The 27,411-nt window shown below is 49.3% G+C and overlaps 2 protein-coding genes across 2 annotated transcripts in view; one reads left to right on the top strand and one right to left on the bottom strand.

Moving 5' to 3' along the window:
* WNT5B (Wnt family member 5B) overlaps nt 1–27,411 on the bottom strand; it is a 75,297-nt gene that overhangs the window by 34,620 nt on the left and 13,266 nt on the right. The gene's annotated exons all lie outside the window — the stretch shown is intronic.
* Nucleotides 4,724–8,383, top strand: FBXL14 (F-box and leucine rich repeat protein 14). Its single transcript, XM_065862466.2, has one exon. It carries the CDS (start codon nt 4,854–4,856, stop codon nt 6,054–6,056), a length of 1,203 nt encoding a protein of 400 aa, XP_065718538.1. The 5' UTR covers nt 4,724–4,853; the 3' UTR covers nt 6,057–8,383.

Here is a 27,411-nt window from a genome sequence, read left to right as displayed (position 1 = left end):
CATCAGCCTGTCACAGGAAATTAGCTAGTGGAATCTATCAGGCTGCTACCCAAACGTCAGCAGCCTGCAGCCTCTGCAATAGATGATGGAGGCTAAGGCCATCCACGCCTTGTTTTTTTCAAAGGTGGGAAGGAAAACACCAATGTTTTAAATGAAAGCCTGGATGTCCAGAGCTGTCTGTGTCAGCAAGGATCCCACTGGGCTCCTGCCTCCCTCATATCTCTTTCATCATCACAACTGTACTGAGTGGGGCACGTGAATCTGAGCTGCCTGTAACACCCCTTCCCTGCAGCCTTAGCTGCTCCCTCGGATGAAGCTGCCTCTTGTCTCTTGGGCGCTGGGGTGTGGGACAGCAAAGCCAGTGGGGCAATGGGAGAGATTAGCAAGAGAAGGCAAGGAGGAACACAGTCCCTCCAGGAGCCAGGTCAGGGAAAGGAGTACGGTTATCTAGGCAAGGTGGGGAAATGCATCACTTCAAGAATTAAGGTTAAGTGGATCAAAAGAGAGAAGGGTTAGCAGACCACAGGCTTTATTGTTCAAGTGGTTTTGTATCATCCCCATGGCCACCGCCCACAGGTAAGAAAAAGCCAAATGTCAAGCAGATTCCTGCGGGTAAATTCACAAGTTTTCCATGCCACGGCTGAAGCCATAAAAATGCAGAAAGCATATGCAGTAGGGTAGCAGAAGGAAAGAAAAGGTAGGGAAGGACTCTGTATTTGTTACCTCTTAAAAAATTCATTTGAGCCAAAAGTTGCCCTGCAAACTGAGAAGCTAAAAGAGAAACCAACTACCAAACCAAAAAAACCCCAAACAAATAGGGACAGACTGATGTGGGAGCTGCAAAAAGACCTGGCAGACATTATGCCTAACCATGCAATAAGAGATACAGGATAGACAATGACGCAGCTTTATCAGCACAAACTACTTCCAATTACAGAAGCAAGTTAGGTGGATCCTCCTGAAACCCTGCCAAGGAAAACTGTCTGGCCCCTGCTGAACACAGGTGTAAATTGAGGAGAAAAAAAAAAAAAGAACAAAACATTTACCTGGCAAGTGCTTTCAAAAAGAGAAAGTGGCTGTTGGGAGCTGCTCTAGGGGCTGGAATGCTGAAGACAGTACCATGGGGATGGATTAACCGTCAGAGTGCATATAAGGCAGACGGAGATTTTTAATAAAATGCAGTTTATCGCATAGTGATTACCACCTCCTATTTATACCATATGAGATCATGAAAAAAATGGCACATATTTCCTTACTCCTGAAAACGCAAAATCAACTCAACAACCATGTGATAAACTGGCTCTTTTCATGCACTTTTACTTTGTCTTCCTAAACCTCTATTTCCAAACATCTGTCATTTAGATAAAGTGAGCAATAAAAAACTACTAGAAAAATACTTCCTGTGCCCCCCTCAAAAAAACCCAAAACCAATCCCACAGTATATTAGGAATACAAGTTCAAATTCCAGGGCTGTTCCATTTAACACGTAAATCTTAATTATTTGCAAGGAAGCACAGATGCTTGAAGCATATAACATACAAGAAAGGGAACTTCGGGGTCTCCAGAAAATGCATCAACTGTTTCTAGCTTTTGCTGGTTACACACAGGCATTACAGATACAACGTGCTAAGACATAAAGAAAAAAGTATTTCAGGTAAGCTTTTATACCTTAAAGAGCACACCTTTCCCTGATTCTCCTCAAATGTGGTTTGAAAGTAACAGGCTTAGATAGAGGAATTGCCACATTACTTCCACGGTAGGATTCTGCAGTTGAATTTGGGATGATATGGTAAAAGACTTCACTAGCACTCTTTCAGAGTGACTTGTATAACTCACTTGTAGCTCTGCCAGTTATGAGTAATGCAAGAATCACTAAGATACACCAGCACCACCTTTGTATCACATTTCCTTCACATCTTGCCTGACATCTACTGGACTCGGCCCTCCTGTAGGTGACCCTGCTGTCTTCAGCCGAGCAGCCCTCACCGAGGCAGCCCAACATGGCCCATGAGACACACAGGATCTTTCACCTGCTCCTCGCATCAAGGAAATTCTCTTTTTTGGTTGCGATGCTCTACAACTGGTCTGAGCACAGCAGATTTGCAGTATGGCTGCTTGGCAAAATCTATTCCCCCCTATCACTTCCTTATTAACCCCATGGTTAACCACCCACCCGACAGCACAAAACTAAAAAAAAATAATGCTGCAAAAATCATTTCTAGTGGGTGACACCCCAGTACAGCGTCTGTGCGGGGCTGTGGCTCCACAATCATTAAAAACAGGTCTACACATTGCTGGATCACCCAGGAGTACAAACTTGATCGGGATCAGGCCAAGGCACACGATCATGCTTCTGCTGAATGAGCCAGAGCGCACGATATGGAGCCAACGCCAATTTTGCACTGGCCGTGTGCCAGCCGCTGGGGTGCAGACGATACCTGATCTGGCTGGAGTTGTGTACAGCGATACCTGATCCAGCATAAAGTCTGCTAGTAAAAAGTTAACCTGTCAAAAACTTGTCGAATTAACTTGAGCAGGCAGAGTGAATGAATACCAGGTCAGCGCTTCACATCATGCGGCCACCCCGGTTTTGAGCCAAGAACAGGAGTTTCACTAGTAATAGTAATGGTACTGCTGGATTTTCTGTGCTGCCAAACCACAGCCTAAAATGTTGATAGTGATGCTTATATACACAGGGATCTCATAGCAGGATCAGGACCTCAGAGTCCTTCAACTTGCGTTGCCTCCAACTCAAAGCAAAGAGGAAAGAAAAAAGAATGAAATCTAAACGTTTAACCTCTCAGTAGTCTGGAATCTGTATGTGAAGATGGAGCCATGGACGTTTCTGTAGCAGATAAATCTAGATGATAATTAAAATAGAGCCTATTCCTTAAGCCTAGTCAAAGTCTCTGTAAAGCAAACGTCAGAAACCACGATTTTTACTAGTATTTTACTAATCCAAACAGTATTAAAAATGCGCCCTGTCGTGTTGAACAGATGTGAACTTTATTTTTTTTCTTTACAAGCCTTTGGCACAGAAGGGCAGCCTTGCTCTTTTGAAACTGTTTTGAAAAGCCTTACCTGATCCCTGGTAGAACTTAACCCATTTTTAACACTGCCACAGTACTGACCAGTGTTGAAACACGCACAGTTGCCATTAGACAAGGCTACAGACACATAGAAAACAGGGATTTCAAATGTTGACTTTCAAGAAATTGCTGGAAATCATTGGAAATTGCTCAGTTTATCTGAGTACTTCAACTATTTTCAGTTCTAGTTCAAGGAGACCATTAGCTGAAAGCCATTTTCAGGAGTTTTTCCATTTCCCATCATGAAGGTCCTAGAACGGTCCACTGAGAGCTCTAGCAACCTTGACAGTTACCCAGATCTCTGAGCTACTTACAGACACGCTCCTACTGCTCCTGCAGGGACGCCTGGACAGGGAGTTCCCAAATTTTGGTTCTCAAGGCTATCACACAGTCTTGAGGCCAAGCTGCAGACCGCAGCAGCCTGCGCTCCAATGGGCAGAGGTGAGGCACCAGCCCGCTCTCCCCTTGCCAACCCTGTGCAGCGGCATGAGCCCTTGTCCCTCCTTATAGGGTCCAGCAGACCGGGGTTCCCCAGAGACCTCATGGGTTTGCTTCCCGGCCAGCCCAACGCCCGGCCCTTGGTAAACCCCAACACTCAGGTGGGCCTGTGGCGGGCGCCGGGTCCCCACGGGTAGGCAGGGAGGCCTGAAGCGACATGGCCGGCTGGACAGCGACGCGGGGTCGAGCTGAAGCGGGGCTGCCATCCCCCCCCGCCGTTTCAACCCTCCTCACGGGGAGCTCCGCCAGCCCCGCCCAGGAGGGGACAAGTCACCCGGGAGTGACGACGCAGCGCCCAGCCGCAACTTCTCCTCGCTGACGGGGCGGGAAGCGGGGCGGCGGCCGCCGGGGGCGCTCGGGGAGGGCTGCCTCGGGCGCCCCCGGCGGAGCAGCGGTGGGGGCAGAGGCAGCGGGACGCCTCGGCGGCGCGGCAACGGTTAACGGCGGGGCGCAGCGAATGGGCCGCGCTGTTTCCAGGGCGACGGCTCGGAGTGTTCCGGATCGTACCATTGCGCAAGCGGCGCGGGGGGAAGGGAGGAAGGCGGGGGGAGCGTGAGCGCCGCCGCCGCCAGGCCCGGCCCAGCGCCGCCTCCTCCTTCCCTGCCTCCCTCCCCCCCCGCTCCGCCTCGCCGCGCCTCCTCCCCCTCGCGCCCGGCCGGAGCGCGGCGCCGGGGCCCAGCAGCGAGCGGCGCGCGGCGGAGCGGAGCAGGCGGCCGGCGGCGGCTGGGCCCGGAGCGGCGGAGTCGGTACCGGCGGCGGGGCGGGCCGGGCCGGCGCGACCCCCTGCCCTCGCTGCCTTCTCGCTGCCGCGGGATGCGGGCGGCCCGGGGCCGCGGGCTGTGAGCGGCGGAAGCGCGGAGACAAAGGGAGGCGGCGGGGCTCGGCAGCCGGCACCAGGGACGGAGTGCGGGGGCCGCCGTCGCCGCCGGGGCGCGCCCGCCCGCCCGCCGGGAGGCAGCACGATGCGGCACGGGGCGGCGCGGCCGCAGCAGCGCGGCGGCAGCAGCGGCGCGGCCCGCCCGGCGCGGCGGTAGAGGCGGCGGCGGCCGCAGGGTGCGGGGCCGGGCCGGCGGTCGCGCAGCAGCGTCTCCCGCGGGCCGGGCCGCGCCGCCCGGGTCGGCGATGTGAGGGCGGCGGCGGCGGCGAGGAGAGCGCGGCACGGCACGGCGCGGAGCGGAAGGCGGGCGGGCCCCGAGCGGAAGCGGGCCGGGCCCGGCGGCGAGGAGGAGCGCGGCGCCGGCGGGGGCGGCCGGGCGCGGGCGTGCGATGGAAACGCACATCTCGTGCCTGTTCCCCGAGCTGCTAGCCATGATCTTCGGGTACCTGGAGGTACGGGACAAGGGCCGGGCGGCGCAGGTGTGCACGGCCTGGCGGGACGCCGCCTACCACCGCTCGGTCTGGCGGGGCGTGGAGGCCAAGCTGCACCTGCGCCGCGCCAACCCCTCGCTCTTCCCCAGCCTGGCGGCGCGGGGCATCCGGCGGGTGCAGATTCTGTCGCTGCGGCGCAGCCTGAGCTACGTGATCCAGGGCATGGCGGACATCGAGAGCCTCAACCTCAGCGGCTGCTACAACCTCACCGACAACGGGCTGGGCCACGCCTTCGTGGCGGAGATCAGCTCCCTGCGCTCGCTCAACCTGAGCCTCTGCAAGCAGATCACGGACAGCAGCCTGGGCCGCATCGCCCAGTACCTCAAGGGCCTGGAGGTGCTCGAGCTGGGGGGCTGCAGCAACATCACCAACACCGGCCTCCTTCTCATCGCCTGGGGCCTGCAGCGGCTCAAGAGCCTCAACCTGCGCTCCTGCCGGCACCTCTCCGACGTGGGCATCGGGCACCTGGCCGGCATGACGCGCAGCGCAGCCGAGGGCTGCCTGGGCCTGGAGCAGCTCACACTGCAGGACTGCCAGAAGCTCAGCGACCTCTCGCTCAAGCACCTGGCCCGCGGGCTGGGCCGCCTCCGCCAGCTCAACCTCAGCTTCTGTGGGGGCATCTCGGACGCGGGGCTGCTGCACCTGTCACACATGAGCAGCCTGCGCAGCCTCAACCTGCGTTCCTGCGACAACATCAGCGACACGGGCATCATGCATCTGGCCATGGGCAGCCTGCGGCTGTCTGGCCTCGATGTCTCCTTTTGCGACAAGGTGGGGGACCAGAGCCTAGCCTATATCGCACAGGGCCTGGATGGGCTGCGCTCCCTCTCCCTCTGCTCCTGCCACATTAGCGACGAGGGCATCAACCGCATGGTGCGACAGATGCACGGGCTCCGCACCCTCAACATCGGCCAGTGCGTCCGCATCACTGACAAGGGTCTGGAGCTCATCGCCGAACACCTCAGCCAGCTAACGGGCATCGATCTCTATGGCTGCACCCGCATTACCAAGCGGGGCTTGGAGCGCATCACCCAGCTGCCATGCCTCAAGGTGCTCAACCTGGGACTTTGGGAAATGACTGAGAGCGAGAAGGTCAGGTGAGAGGAGGGGGGTGCCCCAAGACCTCCATCTCCTCTGGAGGGACTCATTGACTGACTGACTGCTGCAATGGAGGAGAGAAAGAGAGAGAGAGAGAGAGGGGCACGCACAGACCCATGCTACCCACACAACATGGCACCGGAGGGAGGAACACAGAGAAGGAGGGTACATCCTTGACCCTTCTGTGCTGCCTGCCTACCCTTGCTGTGGAGGAGGAGGAGGAAGGGGGGCAGGAGGAGAGAGAAAGCACCTATCCTTTTTCCAGGTCATGCCTCCAGCTTTGTGCTGGGGAGACAGAGCTTCCCCTTCCCCCATAGCATCTTTCTCTGCAGAACAGGTAGAAGCCCGCACTCTTATGCACTGGGGCTAGAGACACCCATCTTTATCCCCACTCCCTGATTCCATCCCCTCATGCACTAAGGATGGATGAAGACAGACCCTTGTTCTGCCATGTATTCAGAATAGATTATTTTTGGTTTATATAAAAGAGCAGGGATGGAGATGGGAACAAAAAATAACAGCAGAAAAGGCTTCCTAGCCGTTCTTATGTACCTGGCCATCCAGTCATCCTATGCTGGGCACAGACACAGCTTTTGGTAAAATAACCATTCCACCTCTGCGCTTGCCCCTCCCCTGTCAGCTGGGAATTGTGACAGAAATCCTGCTCCCTAGGTACATTGATTCTTTTTTTTTTTTTTAATCTGTTTTCAATCTCCAGTTCCATGTTATTCTCTGTTGTGGGTGGATACAACCTCCCACTATGCCAGTTCTCCACTGCACTGAGAGTAGGGATAGCTACAGCCTCCTTTTGTCAGTATGTTTCCATGTAATTCTGCACTATGGTTAATTGAAAAGCCTGGGCACTCCATTCTTTCTCTCCATCTCTCCATTTCCTCCTTCACCTGTCTCTGTAGGGACTGGACACAGACCTCAGTGTCTTACGCTTTCCTGTGCACTGGGGGACACTGAGAGCTACCAAGACTTGTCTTCCCTTTCGTCATTCTCTTTTTCTCCTCTCCTTCTTGGCAACAGGGATAGACGTATCTAGCTACATATCCATTCCTCTTTGGGTTGGGGGTGAAAAGGTAGAATGTGTGGCTAGCTCCCCTCTACCCAGGGGAGGAAGAATCTCCAGCTTCATTTCTGCTTCATTTGAGATACTGTGACCTGTTTTTATTTTGAAATGCATAAAAAAAATTACTGCTACAAAAACAGCCTCTTACTCTCCCATCTATCCCTTGCTTACGTCCTGTAACTGATCGCAGTTTTCCTCACTCATTCTCCTCTTCACAGTATTCATTTTCTTACATGGTTTTATTTTTAAAGACATTTGAAGTTGCTGTTCTTGTGGATTTTTAAGTACATTTTTTTTCTGCTGAATATATTCTATATATATAAATATATATATGATGTCTGGCTACCTCGTTTTAATTTGTTACTTTTTTTTTTGGTTTTTTTTTTTTTCCTCCTCAAAAGCCCTGGAATTCTTACAGGAAAGAGATTTTGAGACTGAAACATTTTTGTGCCTAGACTGGAATAATGCCCCTTGGGTTTGTTTGTCTTTTTCTCTCTGCCCCGTCCCATCCCCCCTCCCCCTTTTTTTTTTTTTAAGTTTTGGGTTTTTAAGCTTACCCCATTGTATCCCACCTTCACGTTCTGGTTGTGCCTCTCCCTCTTCACTGGGGACCCAAACTGTGCTTCTGCATTTTTATTCTTCTACCATAAATGCGTAACGTGAAAATCCACACTGAGGATTGGGCTACTATTAACAGAAGCATGCAAAATGCAAGTTTGTTTTTTTAAAAAAATAATAACTATATCTATAGATATATGCAAATGCTTTCCCCTCCCAGATCACCTACAAAAGGTCACTATGTGAGGCTTCCTGTTTGTAGGTGGAAAGGAGCAGAGCTGGCTTGCAGGCCCTGCGGCTGTAATGTGAAGGGGAGGAGACTGAAGTTCATCTGTCTTGTCTCTATTCTGTCAATAAAATGGAGCTGGGTCTTTAGATTTTTTTTTAATTATTATTTTAAAGAGGAAGACTAAGTTTTGGGTTTTGTGTTTGTTTTTTTTTTTTTTAAAGAAAATATTGTGGGGTTTTTTTTCTTTTTTTATCTGTTCAAAATCTCAAATCCTCCACAGTAACAGGCCAGACCACGGAGTTAACGCAAACCCAGAGACCCCTATGGATTAATTGTACTGTTTGTGAATTTGTATAAAAAAATAACAAAGATCCTCTTAAAACATTTTATATTCTTACAGTAAAAGGTTAAACATATTTATATAATAAAAGAGGAAATATGAAGTATGTTTTTGAAAAAAAAAGCAAAGCCGTATCTGTGTTGTCTGTGCTTTTTAAAGACATGTATCTCTCTATTTATCTCTCCAGTGTGTTTGGTAAGTATGCTGTGTGGCAAATGTCAGGAGTTTGGGGGTTCTTGCTCTTGTTCCAGTGAGTGATGGAGGAGGAGAAGGAAGGAAGAGAGCCTGGTGCCTCCTGTGCAGGATGTTGAGTAACATCATCGTCAAGAGCTTGTAAGGAAAGGGTTTGGTAGGACCAGTCTGGTTTGCGAGGGTGCCCGCAGCATCCGCGGGGAAAAACCAAGTTCAGCTGCACATCCGTGTGAGATGTCAGCTCAGTTAGAGGTCAGACAACCCAAAAGTGCTGAAGCTCACTAGCAAGTGAATCAAGTATGCAGCAGCAGAGGAAGACATTTGGGACTGGGGACTGAAGGGCTGTTTCTTACTATTTTAAAGGTCCAGGTAGATGGCAGAGGGGTTTTTTTGTGATTTACTTAAATTGAGGCCCACCCTGGATGGAAGACCAGTCAAATAAAAGCATTTCCCAGCAGTGACAACCAACAAAAACTGTGCCCTTGCTGGTGCATGAGGACCTGGGAAATCTGAAATGTCTCGGTTGGTTTCCACTCCCCAGGCTAAGATTAAAGAGGAGGTACAGTGGGAACCTTAAATAAAAAAAAAAGAAAAAAGTTTGGCTAATCCAAGGCATCCTTTTGTCCTACACCATAATCTTTCTCCTCAGCGTATGACTTTTAACCTGATGGGGACCCTTTTTAGTCTTCCACGATGTGGGGTTTTTATTGTTGTTGGAGATGGAGCTTAAGCGCTGTTTACAGGGCAGCGACAAAGCCCGTCTCCCCCCGGCCCGGCGGCCGGGCTCGCTCGCCCCGCTGCCCCCTTCCTGCCTCGAAGGAGGGGGAATGTGAAATGGTGGAAGAAGCCGGAGCCATTGTTCAGGAAAGTTAAAAGAGGAGCTGTCCTTGCTTGCTTGCTCAGTCATGCATACTCAATCCGGCCGGGCCCGGGTCCCTATGGAAAGGAGGAGGGCGATTCTTCCCCTCTTTTTAACATTCCTCTCCAGGCCTGGCTGTATTTAAGCTGCTTTCCCTCCGTGCCGAGGAGGAGGGAGGGGGATGGTCTGAAGTTCCTGTATATTTGCATTTTAAGCACTTCCAGCTCTGAGCAGGCCACTTTGTTCCCCCGGTGCTGCCCGGCTCTGACAGCCCTGGCTGGGGTGCTGGTCCAGGTGGGTCGGCTGCCCTATCAAAGGAGGTTCCCCCCTGCCCCGAGCGCTCAGCCTTGGCCTCGATGGGTGTTTTTGGTTGGGGCTGGACAAGGCATACTTCTTTGTTGCCAGCTCTAACCACTTCACCCCTCCTATGTCAGCGCTGCATTTCAAAGGGGAAAAATAGTGCCCAACTCTGGCCCTCTTAAAAAGAAGCGTTATCTCCTCCGCATCCTAAGGCCCTGGACTATCTCAAGGTTTGGACTTCGGGGTGTGTGTTGTTTTTTCCCCTCTTTCCAAGACTTCCAAGCTTTCTGCTGGGAGTCTGTCACAAAAGCTGCATTGTTCACTTCAGGGAAAGCCACCACAATTGGATCTAATTGAGCCTGACACTATATCCATATTCCCCTACTTGGAGGGAGCTGTGGGGTTTGTCTTTCCTGCATTAAGAAAAAAGTTTGCAGTAACTTCTTGACTGAAAAAGAGGATATATGTATGAACATTTTAAAGAACAGCAATTCCAGATCAGGTTCCCGTTACTGCGGAAAATGTTAGTTTTCCTGGGGTAGGCAGCAGCTCCAGCCAGTGATGAGGAATGATACATCTCTTGTAAAGTAGGTTTGTTTCTGCTGGTTTTGAGTGAAAATGGCATCTCATTCAGCCTCATGTTCACATGGATAATAGCGGGGCATCTATGTCTAAATACAGGGCATTTCAGAAAGATGGACCAAGTTTCAAGGTAGTATATTTCACAAGGGCAATACATTACAATTACGCAAAACTTTACAAATGCTTTCCTGTCAAAGGTAAGGGGTTACCCACCCTTTCAAGTGGTAAGAATTTCACTCATGGGTGGTTCATGGATGCAGAGATATAGTGATTTTAAATTGGGTCCATCTTTTTGAAACACCATGTATAACGTATGCGTTCATAAGTTCTGCAATCAGAACTAGGACAGGATTTTTTTTTTTCTCTAAAAAAATCCCCAAACTTCCTCTCCCCACTTGAAAAAACAAAACAAAACAAAAAAGCCAAAAGCATAGCCCACATGGCCTGGCATGCTCTTTAAGGGGAATCCAAGCCAAAGGAAGCTGACAAGCCCAGTGTTTAGACACCCTCACATAAATGGAGCAAGTGCTCCTCATGCCTTTCTCTCATGCCCCAGCGTGACAGCACATCCTTGGGCACAGCCGCAGGCCTCCCTGTCCACTGAGGCCAGGGCTGGAGGAACACATGTGTTTACTAGGAAAGAGAAGAGTTTCTTAAAACAAATAATCCATTGCCAGTAACCATAGACCAATTACCATATGACTCCTCAGGGTAACAAGGAAACTTAATTCTCACTCTCCAGCCACTCTTGAATATTTGAACATGACTCAGTTGGCAACTGGGGTAGAAAACCATAAAAAGCCCCGCTAGTTGGAAGCAAGCTGAAAGTCTCCCATCTGTGTCAGTGAGCCCACAGTGTCCCAGTGGTGGCTTTGGTGCCAACCTTCGCTGGCGTGCCCAGCAAAAGCATTCCCAGCCCACCCAGCTGAGCCAGTTGGGACAGCAGGGTCCCTTGCCTGCAGCCACAAAAGCTGGGGCACGAAGGATGAGCCAGGGACCTGCTTTATGGACTGGTAACTACAGGGAGCAGAAGGGCCATGCTTCAGAGGTGGTGGCAGAAAGAGGAGCTGAGCCGGAGTGATGCAAAGGGGGGGATGAAGGGACTGGACAAGAGAGGAGGTGGCTGAGGACTGAGGGGCAGCAGTGGGGGATGCTGACTCACAAGCTACAGCAAAGTCCCTTGCGTGTGTGTGAGTCCCTGGTCTGCTGGAGCAGCTGCTCCACTGGCTGGCTCCTCTCCCGGGGAGATGGGAAGGAAAAAGCAGCTCCACCTGGGTCCTGCTGCCCTTGGACTAGCACGCAGTAGGTCCATGCATGACAGATTTATACATTTTATACCTTCCCACCCCACGCTGTGGGTTCAGCTGAATCAGTTTGTCATGGTGATTCTGGGCTCCTTTGTTTCCCTGTTAATAAATAATGGGGTCACGGGGCAGCTGTCACGCAAACCGCCTGGGGCCTGTGCTAGGATGAGAGGTGATCTCCCTGCTAGATGGTACAGAGCTTACTACTGAACCTGCTTTTGGCGGTCAGTGAAGAGTTAAAACGAGAGCTGGGTGGCCAAGACACCCAAAGTTTTTGGAACCAAAGCTAGCAGTTAGCACAGGCTGCCATTAACAGCTCAAAGGCAGGTGTCCCTCAGATCTGGCAGCCTCGCAGCGTATGTGCGTGGGATGCTTCTAGCAAACTGGACAATTTTTGTTTTCTCTCTCTCCTTCCTCTACCTTAAATCCCACTCTTTCTCCCAGCAGCTCTTTAAAAGTGCCTTCTGTGGAGGAAAAAGATAGTCGATAAACTCAACTGGGTGGTGCAGGCTGGATGTGAAGACCCCTCAGAACATCGGCGAGGCCCCGTGCCAGAGCCACTGGCTGGGCTGCGTGACACTCCCTGCCACAGCCAGCCAGCAAGGCTGTCCCGCTCAATTCCCCAGCCCCGAGCCGCACGGAAGAAAGAGCTGGAGAGGGTTCTCTGGGCTCCTGTGCCAGAACTTAAGACTCCAGCCATGTTTGGCAGGGACGGTACTATTTCTCCCCATTCTTCAATTAAATCTACCAAATGCATTAGCTCAATGGCAGCCCAACTTGAAATATCACCGTGGAGATTTCGAAAGATCCAAATCCCATCTGTCCTTAGGGCAGAAAGATGAACGGAAATGGGATTTTCCTAAAATATTTCCTAAAATCTGGGGCGTGTTTTGGAAAGAGTGTCAAAAGTTTAATACCAGGGCCTGGACACATGCCCTGAGCAAGTATTTCCACATGAGAGGGTTACTGAGACATAAACCAAACTCCAATTCTGCTACAGAAACTAACTGGGATCTGGAAATGGGCAACTCCTCCTAGTCATTTTCCTTCCTTTGAGTCTTGTGTCTCCACACAGAGCTTAGTGATTTGAAGATGAAGCAACTTCCCCTCCCAGCTTAAAAAAATTAAAAATAATAATTAAAAAAATCTGAGGTTCATCTTCTTTCTCCTTCCCCTGTTTTTCTCCCAAAGCGCCCAAACTTTACAACCCCTGGCAACTTAAGGGGCTCAGCAGGTTGGCACAGAAGGCATACAGACAGCACCACACTGCCAGCCAGCAGCCTCTTTCCTCGTCTGGTGAACTAAAATGCCAAGCAGCCAGCAATAAAACCCTGCCATTATCTCTGTTTGTGACAGCCACAGTTGCATTCCTGGTGCCCCAACTTCAGCATGAAGCACAGGCATGCTTCAGCACTATAAACTTCTCCTGCAGCACCTTGGGGAGAAGCCCCGTAAAGCTACTGTGCCACAGGCAAGTTGGTTTCCTCTGCTCCTCCTCCAGGCTTGTGGAGCCGCCTGGGATGCAACGCCTGCCTCTCCACTCCAGCAAATCTCCAGCTACTTGGCCAAAGGACCCTACATGCCAATGCTCCCTATGCGGGTTGGCCAGAGGTGATGGGGACAACGAGGTCCCTTTGGCCAAACACCCAGTAAAAACAAACGGGGAGAACGTGCTAAGACCAAAAAGCACACGCTGCCTATGGTACCGCAGAGGGGTGTCTGTATTGGCGTGCGCTCGGTGAAGCATCCTCAACCCCATTCCCTATATGCATCTGCATCCCCTATATACATCCCCATCCCCTATCCGGAGCCGCACAGTCACCCGCAGCCCCAAATTTCTCTCTCCACCTCGCAGCACCTTTCGAGGACCCGTCGGCTCCCCAACCCTCTCGCCGCCGCCGCTCCCGGGCCGGGGCTCCGCTTGCAGGAGCGCGCCGTTCCGCCAGGAGGCAGCATTGCCCGCCGAGTGCCGCCGCCCGCCGGCTACCGGGTCAACCAGTCACCCCCCTCCCACCGCTCCCGGGCAGCCGGGGCTCCGCTGGGGCCTGAACGGCTGCCCGGGAGCGGCGAGTTGTCTGATCCCGGGCCGCGGTGTCCCTGCCCCCCATTTAATTAATTACAACTTCACACGTTTTGGTTCACACGTTAATTAATTTAACATTAAAGCACGCCCCTGCACCCGCTCCCAAGGCTCCTGTGGGTTTTGCACCACGAAACAAACGAAAAAAAAATGGGAAGAAGCCACAGCCGGTGTAGCTGGACTGGTGGTCAACTGCACCTCATTGTTGGGTGAGAGCCGGCACACACCAGCCCGAACTGGCTGCCTTCAGGAAAACACCTGTCCTAGGCTTAGTAATTCAGTCTGAAGTCTGCATCTCTTGGCATCTATAGCTTGGCATTAAGAATTTGTTTGTTTGTTTGTTTTAAAGTGTGCAAGCACGAGAATGGTAACGGAACAGGACTGGACTTAACGCTTGCAATTGCGGGGTTGTCCTGTGCAGGGACAGGAGCTGGACTTGATGATCTTTGTGGGTCCCTTTCAACTCTGGACAGCCTAAGATTCTATTTTGGTTTGGTTTCGTTGTGCAGCACTTCACTGTGTTGGCACAGTTACTCCGTGGGGTACCTTTGTAGTTATGAAGGTATCTAGGGTTGTACGTGCACGCCCTTTTTAGCACCTAAACTTGAATAGTTGTTTGTTTGTTTCTTAATTGTTTATTTTTAATCCACTTCTCACACTGCTTCTACAGATATAGTGACAGTACCTTTTTCAGGAGAAGCTATACCCTGTAATTTACTAGCATTAATAATTAGCTTCTGCATGGCTCATTACAGGCACAGATGGCAGAAAGTAAAGTGTCATCACTAATGGGGAAAGAGAGGTGGAAGCAATGTGACTAAGGTTACATCCCAAATCTGGGAGCAGCCAGACAGCACCTGACACCCATCCCTCCCATCTCCAGTCCTGCTGGATTCTGCCACTTGCAACAGCAAAAACTGGTATGAGTTTTCCAGCCTATGGTAGCCCTGGAGAGGGAGGGTCGGGACAGAGGAAGAGTAAGTGAAGAGGACACCTTCCTGTTCTTCTCACACCAAGCTCTGCCACTTAGAGCCCCAGAAGCTCTGATGTTTGAGTGTGGGCTGTAGAAGAGCTCCCAGCAGGAAGAACTGCTCCAACAAGCCATCCCTATCTGTTCAGACCCTTCAGCTGCCACAGCTTTTATTTCAGGCCTCACTAGCCAAACGCCAAGCTGACAAAAAGCGCCGCCTTGACAGCCCTGAAGGCCAACGTCCAGTCACAACAACAGGTACAGCTCAGATTGCAGCTCTCCCAGCTGCTCTATCTACATCTTCACCAGGACTGTCCCTGCAGCAACTCTCGGGACCACCCATGCAGACCAAAGGCAGGAGCAGGACACGGTCCTTAAGGCTGTAAATGCCATCGCCCCTCATGGTTTTCTTTCCTGAGACGCACCTGTCCATTATCAAAAAAACTCACCCAGACCACACCAAAGACCGATCCAGCGGCAGCAACTTTTGACTTCCAGACCTAGACCACACGGCGCGAGGACTCGTGCTTGGGCTACCCGCTCCCCTCCCCTCACCTCCACCAGTTTCAGGCACATGGGGGGACACGGGGGGACAGCATCTCCCACACACACCTGCTGGAGACTCAGCCAGACAGGGGGAGCCTGCATGTGAGTGGCTGGGTGTAACTTCCACCCTGTCCCTAGTGCCAAAAACAAGCATGTTAAAGCTAATCTACCCCTGTCTCAGCTCAACTGCTTTTCTGTGACTAAGCCCCTTATAATGGTTTTACTAAAATCCCCTTTTGATGGAAAAAATCCCAGCTGGAAGTTTCGGGCAGCGGCACAATGTGCAAGTCTGCGTGTCCCTTTCCCCAGTTTCACAAAAGCCTCTAATCGAGTGGAAAATTTGCTGGAGGCCAGAGGTTTAGGCCTGCAATTATTTTTTAAGGGATTATCAGGAGAGAATGGGGGTACTTACGACCCTCCCTCTCTTTGTGTTTTGCTCTGTGTTGCTTTCAGACAGGCTCAGCCAGAAACCTAAACCACCGCAGCTGGATCTAGCGAAACCAGGGCTTGGCTGGGCAGCATGCCTTCTCTATGTCCTACAGGATGGACCCTGGTCTCAGGGTGAGATGAGTCCCACTCCAGCACCATGCAATGAATGGAAACACTTTTCCACAGAAGCAACACGAGAAGTTTGTTGTTTTCTGTTTGTTTGCTTTTAATAACAGCTTAAAAACAAGCAACTGATTTCAGTCCTGTAGGTCTCACTGAACTGAAAAACCAAGGAGCAAGCAGAGACGTGGTCTACTGGACAGGCTGGCCTTTGGCTCTGCAAAGCTGTTATGCAGGAGGTCTTGTACAAGTCACATGCAGCAAGCTCCAAAAAAGACTTGGCAACCAAAGATGTGTGTGCTACAACACCCAGCTTTTAAGGGCCTTGCTCCAAGGGTGGATCCCAGGGTTAGGGTCCTCAGTGCTTTTGCGGCCTCCAAGAAGAGTCAGACACCTCTGAGGCTCCAAAACAACTTCTTGCTGGGCATGGAGCCACCTACTGTCAGCACTCTTAGCATGGGCTGGCCAAAAGAGAAAAGCCACTGGCTCTCCTTGCCTGAGGAGCTCTGTACCTTGCTCAGAGCTACCAGGAACTATGTTCAAACACGACCCAAAATTAGGTGCTTCTCCTCCACTGTCAAATTGCCATGCTCTTGCTTGCATGCAAGCAGCTGAGCCATACCCAGAGGAAGCAGCAACATGCCCTGTGTTAAACAGTAGTCCAAGGAAGGAGACTGGCCTAATTCCTTCTTCCCTTCATGGTACTTCAAATCTAACACTCCTGGAGAAGGCACTAACCATCAGCCCTCAGGCAAGGACCAGGAGAAAGTGCCTTCATTACCTTCACATAATCCACACTACAGTGTGGACGATTATTCCAGATTTGGTGCAAGAAACAGAGTAGACAAAGGAAGCAATGGCTATAGAGCAGGAGAGTTTACTCTGGGAGCTTACTCTGGGAGCTTGTCTCCTTCTGAAACCTCTTGGTGTGTTGCATAAAGCAGAATGAAGTTTTGATCCCTGAGCCTTCCAACTGTTCAGCTGCTATGTGAGATGTTTCAAAAGAAAGCGGCAGCTGCCACTGGGTTTTTGATCTTATCGTGTCCGTGTGTGCTAGGTGTGCTCTGAAAATGCCTGAGGAGCCTGAGAGGACAGGATGCTTTCTTTCTGGATTGTGATCAGACTCCAGCAGTTTTGGGCAGGCACGTAAGTAAAACACTTAGCACCTGAGAGGTGTAAAAATAAAAATAATGTTAAAAAAGCAAACAACACCAGACAAACAAGCACAGAGAAAAAGGCAAATGAGGCATTTGTGGAATTCAGATGCCTCCAGGAGCTAGGTGGTGCCTAAGCTGGGGATTTTGATTTTGCAATTTGGAATACTGCCTAAATGTCTCTCTTTTTTCTTTTTCCTCTCCTCTCTCTTGGATCAGGTCTTTTGCCCCTCTCCGCTTCATTCTCTCCATCCATACGGACACTGTTCTGCAGTTTTAAGACAGTAAGAAAAAAAGACAAATGGCCTAGCCTGCTCATAATCACTCATTAAGGCTGATGTGCTTCAAGGTACTCTGTACACATCTGACTTCTGGAAGACGGATGAGTTTGCTCTCCAAGATAGCTTGAGAGCTTCACTATCCAAAGATAAGGGACTCAGAATCAGCAGTAACTAGCAGTGTAGGATGTGACCTATGTGATTCACTGGTGGCACTAGAAATCCAAGGTCAGGTGAAGAGTCAGCTCCAGCTCCACCTTCTCACCCTAACAAACTGAGCGCCAGGCATAACGCCACAGAAAAGCCTCGCTCTCGGAGTCCCGAGTCTTTCTATTTATACACAGCCTGCTGTCCATGGATAACCTTGAAAAGCCCTACTTACAGTATCACTGAGACACTGGGGACTTCCAGAGATCATCATCCAAATTCTGCACAGAGGCAGGATCAAGTATACTTGGATCATTCCTGACAAGGCTTTATCTTACCCATTCCTAAAAGTCTGCCTAAAGGCACAGCCTGTGGCTCCCCTACCCAGCCACTTCCAGTTTACTTCTAATAATTTTTCTCCAGATCCACCATAAATATTCTGTTTTTCTTGCAGATTAAGCTATGTTTTTAATGCTCTCCACAACTGGCAACAGAAAAGAATTGATGACTGTTCTGTTCAGGGCAACTTTTCATGGCCTGGAACACAACTCCTTTCCCTTACTTAGTCCTTGCGCTCAGCTCCCTGCAGATGGACCTCAAATGCAACACGCTTCAGCTCCACCTCTGTGCAGGGTTTCCCCTGTGAAGAGCCCAATTACCATGCTGCATTATACAGGTAGATTTCTAAATGCGAGATAAACAAATCTGGAAGCTATTATGATCCTCCCAAATGTTTGTGGCCTGCAAGACTTGAATCCCGACGTGATTTGCACACTGGGATGTTATAAAGATTAAATATTTTACTGTATTCTTATAATACATACCATAAAGGTATTATAATGACACAACTTGCAACTTGTAAATTGTTAAGGCTTCCTTAGACATGTAGATAATTCACTATCCACCCTCCGTCCCAGCACTCCCACTACTTTATTTTCCAGATACCTGCCAGCTCCGCTCCTTTATCCACCTTACAGATGTTCTCTCCCACCTCTTGATCTAACAACAGTGTTTCCCACAAGAGTCAACAGGGACTGTATTTCTGTCCCCTCCCAGAGGCCACTGATGGAGACACAAGGGATGTGTTCAGTTCAGTAAGACTAAAGATAACCAGCATTTCACATGCAGCTGCACAAAGTAGAATGATCTTATTTTTCTAGCGTAGCTTTACGATGCAAGTGAAAAGAGGGGACTGATAGGCCATGACAACTGGAACCATTCCTGTTTGAGATGTACACTGCACCGAACTGTCCCAGCATGAGTATCACAGACCTTTAAACTTCATGGGCTCTTGACAGTTCTGTCACCAGTGTAAGATGTCCCACAATCACAGAGTGGAAAAAAAGTCCCTTTCCAGCTCTCAGCAGCATAGTCATGCTGAATGTCTCTGTACTCGGCGAAGGCACGGTGCACAGGTAGGTACTGGTTTTCTGCTTGCACTATCACTGCTATTTTTGAGACAATTTCGAGCTCATCACTGGACAGAAGTACAGAGCTATAATACAGTACAGAAATAACGTTGCTCATCCAGGAAATTACAGCTCTGTGTCTTAGTGTATTGCCCCTGTGTGTAGCTATGCAAAGCAATGGCAGCACAGTGAGGCAAATAAAGAGGCTTAGAGCTTGAATTTTTAAGAGCCTAGGCACTCAGATGTCCCAGAGCACCACAGGAGCTTCTGGTGACTTGTACCTCTCAGGACAAATAACAGAGTGGATTCTGTTCTGGGCTCAACACACAACTGCAGGGAAGTCCTGTCACCCCTCTGCATCTCAGCTCCCTCATATTTAAACTCAGAGTGGTACATACCTATGAGAACACAAAAACTTATTTTTGGAAATAAAAAAAAAATACTTGAGACATCTGCATGGAAGTCAGAGAGGTCTCAAACATAATCACCAGTAGTCCCATGCCTGATATTCCTGTGTCAGAGCCTCCCAACACCACCAGAGGAGGTCCTGGCACATTTCTGCCCCATTTCGTACTGTTTCCCTGAAGAATGGGCCTTGTAGACAGAAGGGTTTCAAAACGCAGCTTGAGTGCAGTAACTGCAGACATATTGTGTCAGACGGGGGCTTTGTGTTGAAAGAACTGTCTATACATTCAGCTGTATATTGTTACAAACATTTGAAGAAGCTGCTGCATCCAAAAAGGAAGGACAAGTTCTCATTATTATGAAAGCTGGGGGGTTTCCAGGGTTGCTGGTGTGCCAGCAAACGATCCAGAGCCAGGATAGATAACCACGGTAGAACCGGCAGGAAAATCTACAAGCGCCTGAGGACCACCTACGCAACATCTGCACGTCTCGTAAACCAGGTGTTGCTCCCTGGAGCACATAATTTGGGCAGGCGTTCAGTGTGCCACTCCTACCACCTCCTGGCTCCCACCAAACAATGTGACGCGTTGCCTACAGCTACGTGCAAAGCGCAGAGCGCCAACCCCAGTTCAGAGAAATCTGTCATTTACCCAAGAATATGTTGTGTCAGTACAAAGCTGAGCCCACAGCTGGGAAGCAGCAGGAACATATTTGAGGTATCACGCTCACAAAGGAGGAAGACAAAAAATACTTTGCCCACAACTGCCCAAAAGCAACTGTCAAAGTTAAGTCAAAGGCTTAAAGGGAGGCACACAGAGAAGTCAGGGGTCTGGCTCCAAAAGAGACAGGAGATTTGCACTCCAGAAAACAGGCTACAAAGCACTTTAAACGCGAAGAGTAGTTTATCCCAGCAGCAAGCTTCACGCTGCGCACAGACAGGCTTTCTTTACAGAGGCAAATGCATCTCGTTGTGCCCAGCGTCTAGCATGGCTCTGGCTGCTTAGTCCATGGATCCCACCACACTTCAAGGATGGGAATATCTCTCCTCCATGCACAAACCGTTCCCAAGAGCTAAGACTGAAATCCTGGCAACAGTTTCCCCCTTTCTTTAAAAACAAAGGAAAGAAAAAAACCAAAACCAACCAACAAAAGAAAAACTAAAAAACACAATCCCTAGTCAGAAGCCTGCTACACCACAAAATGAAAAAGTGCTTTCTTCAGGAAGAAATCATATTTCTTATATCAGGTTGAAGGTGGTCATGGAATAGAGTTCAGCACATGGATACAGTCCTGGAGGATTTTTATTTTAATAAATATGCATAACTCCAGGAGGAAAACCTCTGTCAATACAAATCCTATGGAAAATATTGCTCCTCTGGACAGAAGAGAGACCAGTTCTGTTTGTGTATTCAGGCACTGTATATATGAAGATATTTTAAAGGCCTCTATACTTAGCCATTGTGGTTTCGATCTTTCCCAGGCCAGAGGTAGCTGTGTAAGCATATAGTCAGCATTGGCTAAACAAGTACTTTTAAAACCATGCTATTATTACTAAGCTAGTTAAAGAAGGCTTTTGTCTTCTTTTTTTATTTGGCGGGGGGTGGGGAGGAGGTAGTCAGGAGAAGATCTGTAATTCCAGACAAAATCACTTAAAAAACCAAAAATAATTTAAAAAAAAACCCAAAAATGCAAACACACCACCTTGCTAGTCCTTAGAGCAAGATGTGTTTTTTTCCAGTATCTCTTTATATTTAACTGCAGCCAGACCTCTTCAGCTCATGATCTCATCCAATCTCAGCAGGATCAGGATGGCAGTGCTGGGTCTCTGCTGACACTCCCGGGGAAACCAGGGTCCCCCAGGCGGCGGTGGGGGTGACTCAGGCAGCAGAGCTCCTTCCTGTGAGTCAACACTGATCCAGTGTTTCAGCATCAGGCCAGAGGGAGCTGACCTGCTCCACGCGTTGTCTTTCAGAGGAAATAAATGGGTGCCCGACCACACTTGCGGTTATTAAAGACAACACGTCGCTTTACACAAACGTCAGCATTTGGCTACGTGACCGCTCCCTATGTGTGTAATCACATCTCTGCCTTCCTCCGCTTTCTGTCCTGAATTGTTTCAATAGCTGCTGTGTTTCGTCCAGCCCTAAATGCACTTTGGTGGTTGGAGGAGCAGCTCCAGCAGAGCTCCAAACTAAGAACCTGGAATTTTATTGCTGACCCCACCTTCGGCTGGCCGTATAATCTAAGCAAGTCTCTTCTACCTTCCCCTCTCCCTTGCTTTTCCCATGTGCAAAAGAGGATCACAAGAAGAATGTATCTGTAAAACGCATTGAGACCTACTGGTGGAAAAACCTATGCAAGACAGCACTATTAATTAGGTATGTTGATTAAATATTGTGGGATTTATCCGGCAGAAAAAGTGTTAGGGAAAATAAGAGAGATTTGTAAAGACGGCGGTGAAGTCTTCTGCATTTGATATAATCATGACCTATGCTCTTTTTTTAATTCAAGAATGCCTTGGATTATAGACCAGACAGGTATTTCCCACTTCGATGCAGAGGAGTTTGGTGATGCCTGCTCTACAGTGAGTATTCTCAAGGTGCTGAGCATTAGCAAGGTTGCTTCCCCCCCCCACCCCCACAGGCAACTCAGCTGCCTATAATTATCTGAAGAAAAATTCCTCCTCTTCTTCCTTAATCCCAGTGCTCTGATCACATGCTATGTTTGCTCTGGGGACTCAAATTCAGAGCTGTGTGACATTTACAACACACAGTTCTAATAAAAACACAAAAAAATACACCTGGTTCTGGAATTTGGCACAAATTCAGTCCAGGTTCACTAAAAGGTTTGTGACCCTTCTGAGCACAGCTGGGACTAAGTTACAGTTTTGCATTGTATCTTGTGGCTTGGACAAAAAAAAAAATCTGATCAAACTTGGAAGCTTTGATGGAGAGACAGAGAGTTTGAGTTCAGTTCAGGCATAAACTCAGTTTGAAACTCAGAGGCTGGAAACTGCCTTGAATGGAGAGCGGTTTGAGTATCTGCGCTCACCGGCATGGCAAAAAGGATCAGCTTGACATGGGTGACAGGGCTTCAATAGCAAACCTGACCATTACCTACACAACCATGAGCTTGCTACTATTGTATTTCAAATCAGGATTCACTCCTGAAGCACAGCTCCTGTCAATCACACTACCTCTGCGGTGGTCTGCAACTTGGAGCAGTCTTAGAGCCAGCAAACTGGATTCCCTCTGGATGAAACCGCACAGGAGACCATGCTGGAGGACACCTCACACATCTCCTCCATATCCATTAGACCAGACAAGAGCTAGTCCAACATAACCCCCACACACCCCCCACAGTGCTATTGCATGTTCGCCAGGTCTTCAGCGCTAACTGTTCACCCTCTAGACCCTCTCCTCCTGGCCCATTCTGCCTGCTAACATGGACACAGCCACCAAAAACTGGGGATCAGTCACTGGAGAACTGGAGTGCAGGGGCACCAGCAGTACCCGGTTACTTGGGATATCTGTTTATGAGCACCCTCTGCTGGATATTACAATTTTTTCTTCCCTCCCAGCCAGTGATGCTAGCAGGCTACCTCTGCTAAACCAGCAAAATGCTGGGGTGTGGAAGCAGGGAGCCTGTCCCGGGTACCCCCGGGATGCCCCAGCAAACAACATGCCCAGTGCATGGGGGAGAACTACTCTGCACTAGTATATCTGCAGCTGGATAAATCAGTGTTCACTGAAAACAATTAGAGCCCAAAGACATACTCATAACAAGGAAAAGTCAAACCCAACAAAAGTCTTTAGCATGTGACTAAGCTGCTTACAACTCACTTAGGACTCAACAAAACTTATTGCTGAAAACAAGGTACCAATGCAACACTCAAAATGCGTTGTTCTCCAAGAGGATGGGAATGACATAGGCTCCGATACTGTAACATCTCCCACTGCGGCTCAGACCTGCAGAGGTCACCTATGCACCGCAACACTGGGGTGGATGACGAGGAAGGAGGTAACTGAGACAAGTGAGTTTGTGGTTTGACAAGATGGATAACTGCCATCTGGAATCTACAGTCCCTGAGGATGACCACAACATCCTCATATGCCACATCTCAACCTTCAGGTGATTAGAAAGTTGTGGTCACCTCTGATCCCAACCAGGTTTATAGTAACCATTCAATACAGAGATTTTCAGGGACACAAGGCTCAGGCAATGACTCATCTAAGCTAGCATCCACTGTTTCAAAGGAAGGTATTGGAGGTTTACGTGGCCAGGAAGAGCATTTAACCAGCTGCAGCTGAAAGGCTGTCCAAGAGCAGGAGGCCTGATACCTTCTAGAACAGTTAGAATGAAATTCATAAACTGTGCATAAGATTTTTATCCACATAAATGTCTAATCCTTCCTGCATTCTACTGCATTCTTGGTCTCAGTTATTTACGTGCTGTTAGGAAAAAATAAGTTTCACCTATGTCAGATGTTTTATTTCAATTTCATTGAAAACCTTGTATCATGTAAAAGTATACACAGGAATGCCTGGTTTACTTCTCCGTACTTCAAAGTTTATATACTTCTGTCATGTTGCTTTTTATTACTATTCCCCCTAACTAAAGGTGCATAATCTTTTCAGTATCTCCATAGCTCTAAGCATTTTCATCACCTCCTCCTGCTAAATATTTGTAGCAGACTGATCAGAAATGAACATAGGATGTTTTACTTCTAAAACTGGAGTCCCGGAGAATCACTCTTCTTTCCACCAAAGAGATCCAGCACATCCCCATAGTCAGCTGCCTCCTCCCTCACCCAAAGCCAGGGGAGCCATGGAGGCAGCAAGGCTTATTATATCAGACCCTTTCACACTGCAAAATTCATGACTACTGAAGGAGTTATGTGCTCCTGTACCATTCCAGACAGCGTCAGCTGCGGTAACGCAAACGAAAAGGCATTAACCTTGCTCCCTGCTAGGAAACAAAGTCTCCCACTCATTCCTTAGAAAAGTTAAAGGTACTCATTTCTGAGAGACTTGTGGGGTGGGTAGATACGCTCACTGCAGTTCTCCAAAGATAGCTCAGAAATAACCTGGGAGGATCCCAGATGAAGGCTGGGTGTCTTCTTACATCTGTCTGGTTTGGGAAATGGAGTATAAACAGTGGCACATTAGCTTAGATTAATTACAGACTGCCGGTATTTTGCTTTCATGTAGGGAGCTCTGGGAACATAACACCGCTGATAATTAAATAGCGCCTTCCATCAAAAGGCTCCAAACCACCCAGCAAACCAGCCAAGATGTTAAGGTAAGGCTGCTGGAGCGGCACACAGCAGCGGTTTAACAGGACATAGGAACACAGCACGCTTGTTTAGGAAATGAAAAATTTCTACAGAAGGAATTATCACGTGTTTTTACATTATGTACTGCACAGTAAAACCTGGGCAGGATTAGCATCAGTGCCAGGAGATCTCCACTACTAGTCAGGCACAAAGCCTTATGTCCCATAAGAAAGACTGTTTCTCCCATGGCACGACACTCTACTTTTTCTTTTTCCTGGCACTGACTGGAGGCCAGGGGCAGTGGGGAGTTGTCTCCTACTCTGCCTTCCGTAGCTACAGGGTTTCTTTGTGGCTTTCCTACACAGAACATGAGCAACATGCAGGCTTTATTTGGGAGACGACAACCCTCAGGTAAGCAAGGGTGAGAAAATACAGAACAGGAGATAGATGCCAACACAGAAAAAAAAGCTCACAGCAGTGGGGTTAATCTTGTGTGTTACCACATCCCATCCTTCCCCATACACCACTGCCCCTCGGGTACGTGATATTTTGTGCTGGGGTCACCAGTGTAGCACGCCAGCGCAGTGTCAATACCGGGAGGTGCATTGATCAAATCTGCACTCTCCTTCTCAGGTGCCGTATCCTAGCTGGGTTAGCACGTGCTCTCTCCCTGCTCCTTTCCTTTTCTGTCCCTGCTCTACCCAGTCCTGAGGCTGCTTTTACCTTCTTGGCTCCCCTCCTCATACCCTTGTGGTCAATGCCCGCCAAGAGCAAGGAAGCTCATGATTACTCTGTCTGGCACAGCTAAAGGAATTGCTGCTATAAGGCCCGGCTACTCCCCAAAACTGCGGCTTGTCACAGCTGGTCTCTTAAAGACACCAAAGTGAGAGGCCTGTGCAGAAGGCAAAGGGAGAAGGGGGGGTGCCAAGATCTCACTGCTGCTTTACGTTCAGACTTGCAATAAGGAGAAGAACTGGCGGAGAGGTGCACATTTTTCCTGCCCACTACATCCTCTAGCGCCATCTCATATCCCTCTGCAGAGGGGACTGGGAAATGGCAATTCAGAAACTCAACATCTCAAGATCAGCTGCCCTTTGCAGGCAGTTTCTTGCCCTGGAGACCCAGGATATAAGGACTGGGGACATTAACGTACTGAAATGTAGACCACATCCCTTCAGTACTCCCAAAGTCACCCTGAGGAACTCCAGCTTGAGCATCAGCAGCACTACTGATGGGTCAAAACCACATGCTGTCCTCAGACCACAGCATTTTCACTCAGTGATTTCACACAACACGCCCTCTGTGCAGGCACAGCAACCGATTCAGCCAATTTCACCTTCCCCAGCTGGATTCAGGGCAAAGCCACAGATCCCTTTCAAGAAGCAGACACTCAGGTTGCAACCTGCCCATCAATACTAGATGGCTGAAGTGCCTGGCCAGAAAGCAATCTATAGCAGTAACAGGGCTAGGTAGAAGGGCTTAAAGGGGAAAGAAGGGAGCAAGCTTCCTATAGGAGCAATGCTTATTTTTTTGAATGGCTAATTACATGTTATTATAGTTTAGTTAATAATCTGAGGTGGACCAGAGACACACGCTTCCATCCAGCACCTCCTCTCCTAACAGAGGTACGTTTCTGGCATGTTGTGCAGATAGCCTTTACTTTTCACATAGTGGCTGAATAAAAGCCATGAATATTAAGTCTATGCCACAGCATGTGGTACAGCAGCAGGAGCACAGGGCTGCAGGACAGCTATTTGTGGATTCTGCCTGCCCCTACCAGAAAAAAACACCCTTCCCCAAGCCCTGTCATCCCATCACTGAAACCAGGTAATCCCAGCTACAGAAATTGTACTGACCCCTCGGAGCTGAAGCAGGGGTAACTGATGGAGGGAATGAGGGAGGGAACAGATCACTTCACAGACGTAAAGCACCAAAGGAACAAAGTACAAGAAAGACGAGATTACAAGCTACCAGACTTCTACAACAATATCTTCCAGGATTGCTTCACTTACCTACAACTTTCCTAGGAATCGCTGGACAGTCAAAAAAGCAGGATCAGAGACTAAAGAAAAGTAATTCCCATCTGCTCTCTCAAAACTCCAATATTATAGAGGGGATAAACTATACCTGGGCAGGTTCAAATGGCAATGGTAATCCTCTGCAGTCCCTGCTGCTCGCAGCCATCAGTGCCCAGGTGAAGCCCATGAAGGAAAGGAGGCACTCAGGCTTACCAGAAGCCACAGAGCCTGAGTTAACCCCAGAAATCCCAGTGCCCATTCCTCACCCTTACCACTGAATCCTCTTGACAGAAATGTGGAAGACTTTATTGTCATTAGCATCCTGGAGCTCTAGGATCCCTTGGTGCAGACCAGGACTCCAGTGTGCCAGAAGCTTTATGGCAGCAAAGCTGTACAGATTCGGTCTGCAATGTGTGGCTTGCGCTGCAGGAATATTCAGAGGCCCCAATGTGCTAGGCACTCAGAAGCACAAGGCAGAAGTTACTTCGCATCATCATTATCCCTCTGGATAAATATAAAACCTTATACTGAAGAGTTTACTCCTCTTCTTTTTCAGTACGACAGCCATATATCAACACCAGCATTCCTCTCACAGTGGCATAAGAAAGAAGAGCAAAAAACTGTATTCAGCAGCCAGAGATTTGACTGCAATACATTAAATGTGCAGGCAGATGATCCTGGCAAGCTCACGGAGAAAGAGCAAGGGTTTCCACCCGCCCGTGGGCCTGGGTAAGCCCTGAGAGTCACCAGCAGGTTTGTGCCACCAATGCAGGGAGACTTGCCCTGCTGCTGTTACCTGTGTGTGGCAGAGACTACAGCAAGCTCAGGTGTGCCTCCCCGTGCTGCATCCACCCCTCGGTATTTCCATGCTGTGGGAATACCTTCCCTTGCCGTGAATTCGCTCCCACTGCACAAACAGAAACAGTAGAGAGAGACAAGCCAAAGAGGAGGTCTAGAGATTGCAAAATGTAAATCCTCTTTAGTCACCAAGTTGCATCTGTCCCTCACACATTTCTTGGAGGCATACATTTCTGTCCCAACATAAGCAACAGCCCAAGGACTCCAGTTGTCAGCGTGCTGCCAGCACT

Source organism: Patagioenas fasciata, chromosome 1 (assembly GCF_037038585.1).
Source record: "Patagioenas fasciata isolate bPatFas1 chromosome 1, bPatFas1.hap1, whole genome shotgun sequence".
NCBI lineage: Eukaryota > Metazoa > Chordata > Aves > Columbiformes > Columbidae > Patagioenas > Patagioenas fasciata.
The sequence above is the reverse complement of the archived record's forward strand: the minus strand, read 5'-3'. Positions and strand labels throughout refer to the sequence as shown.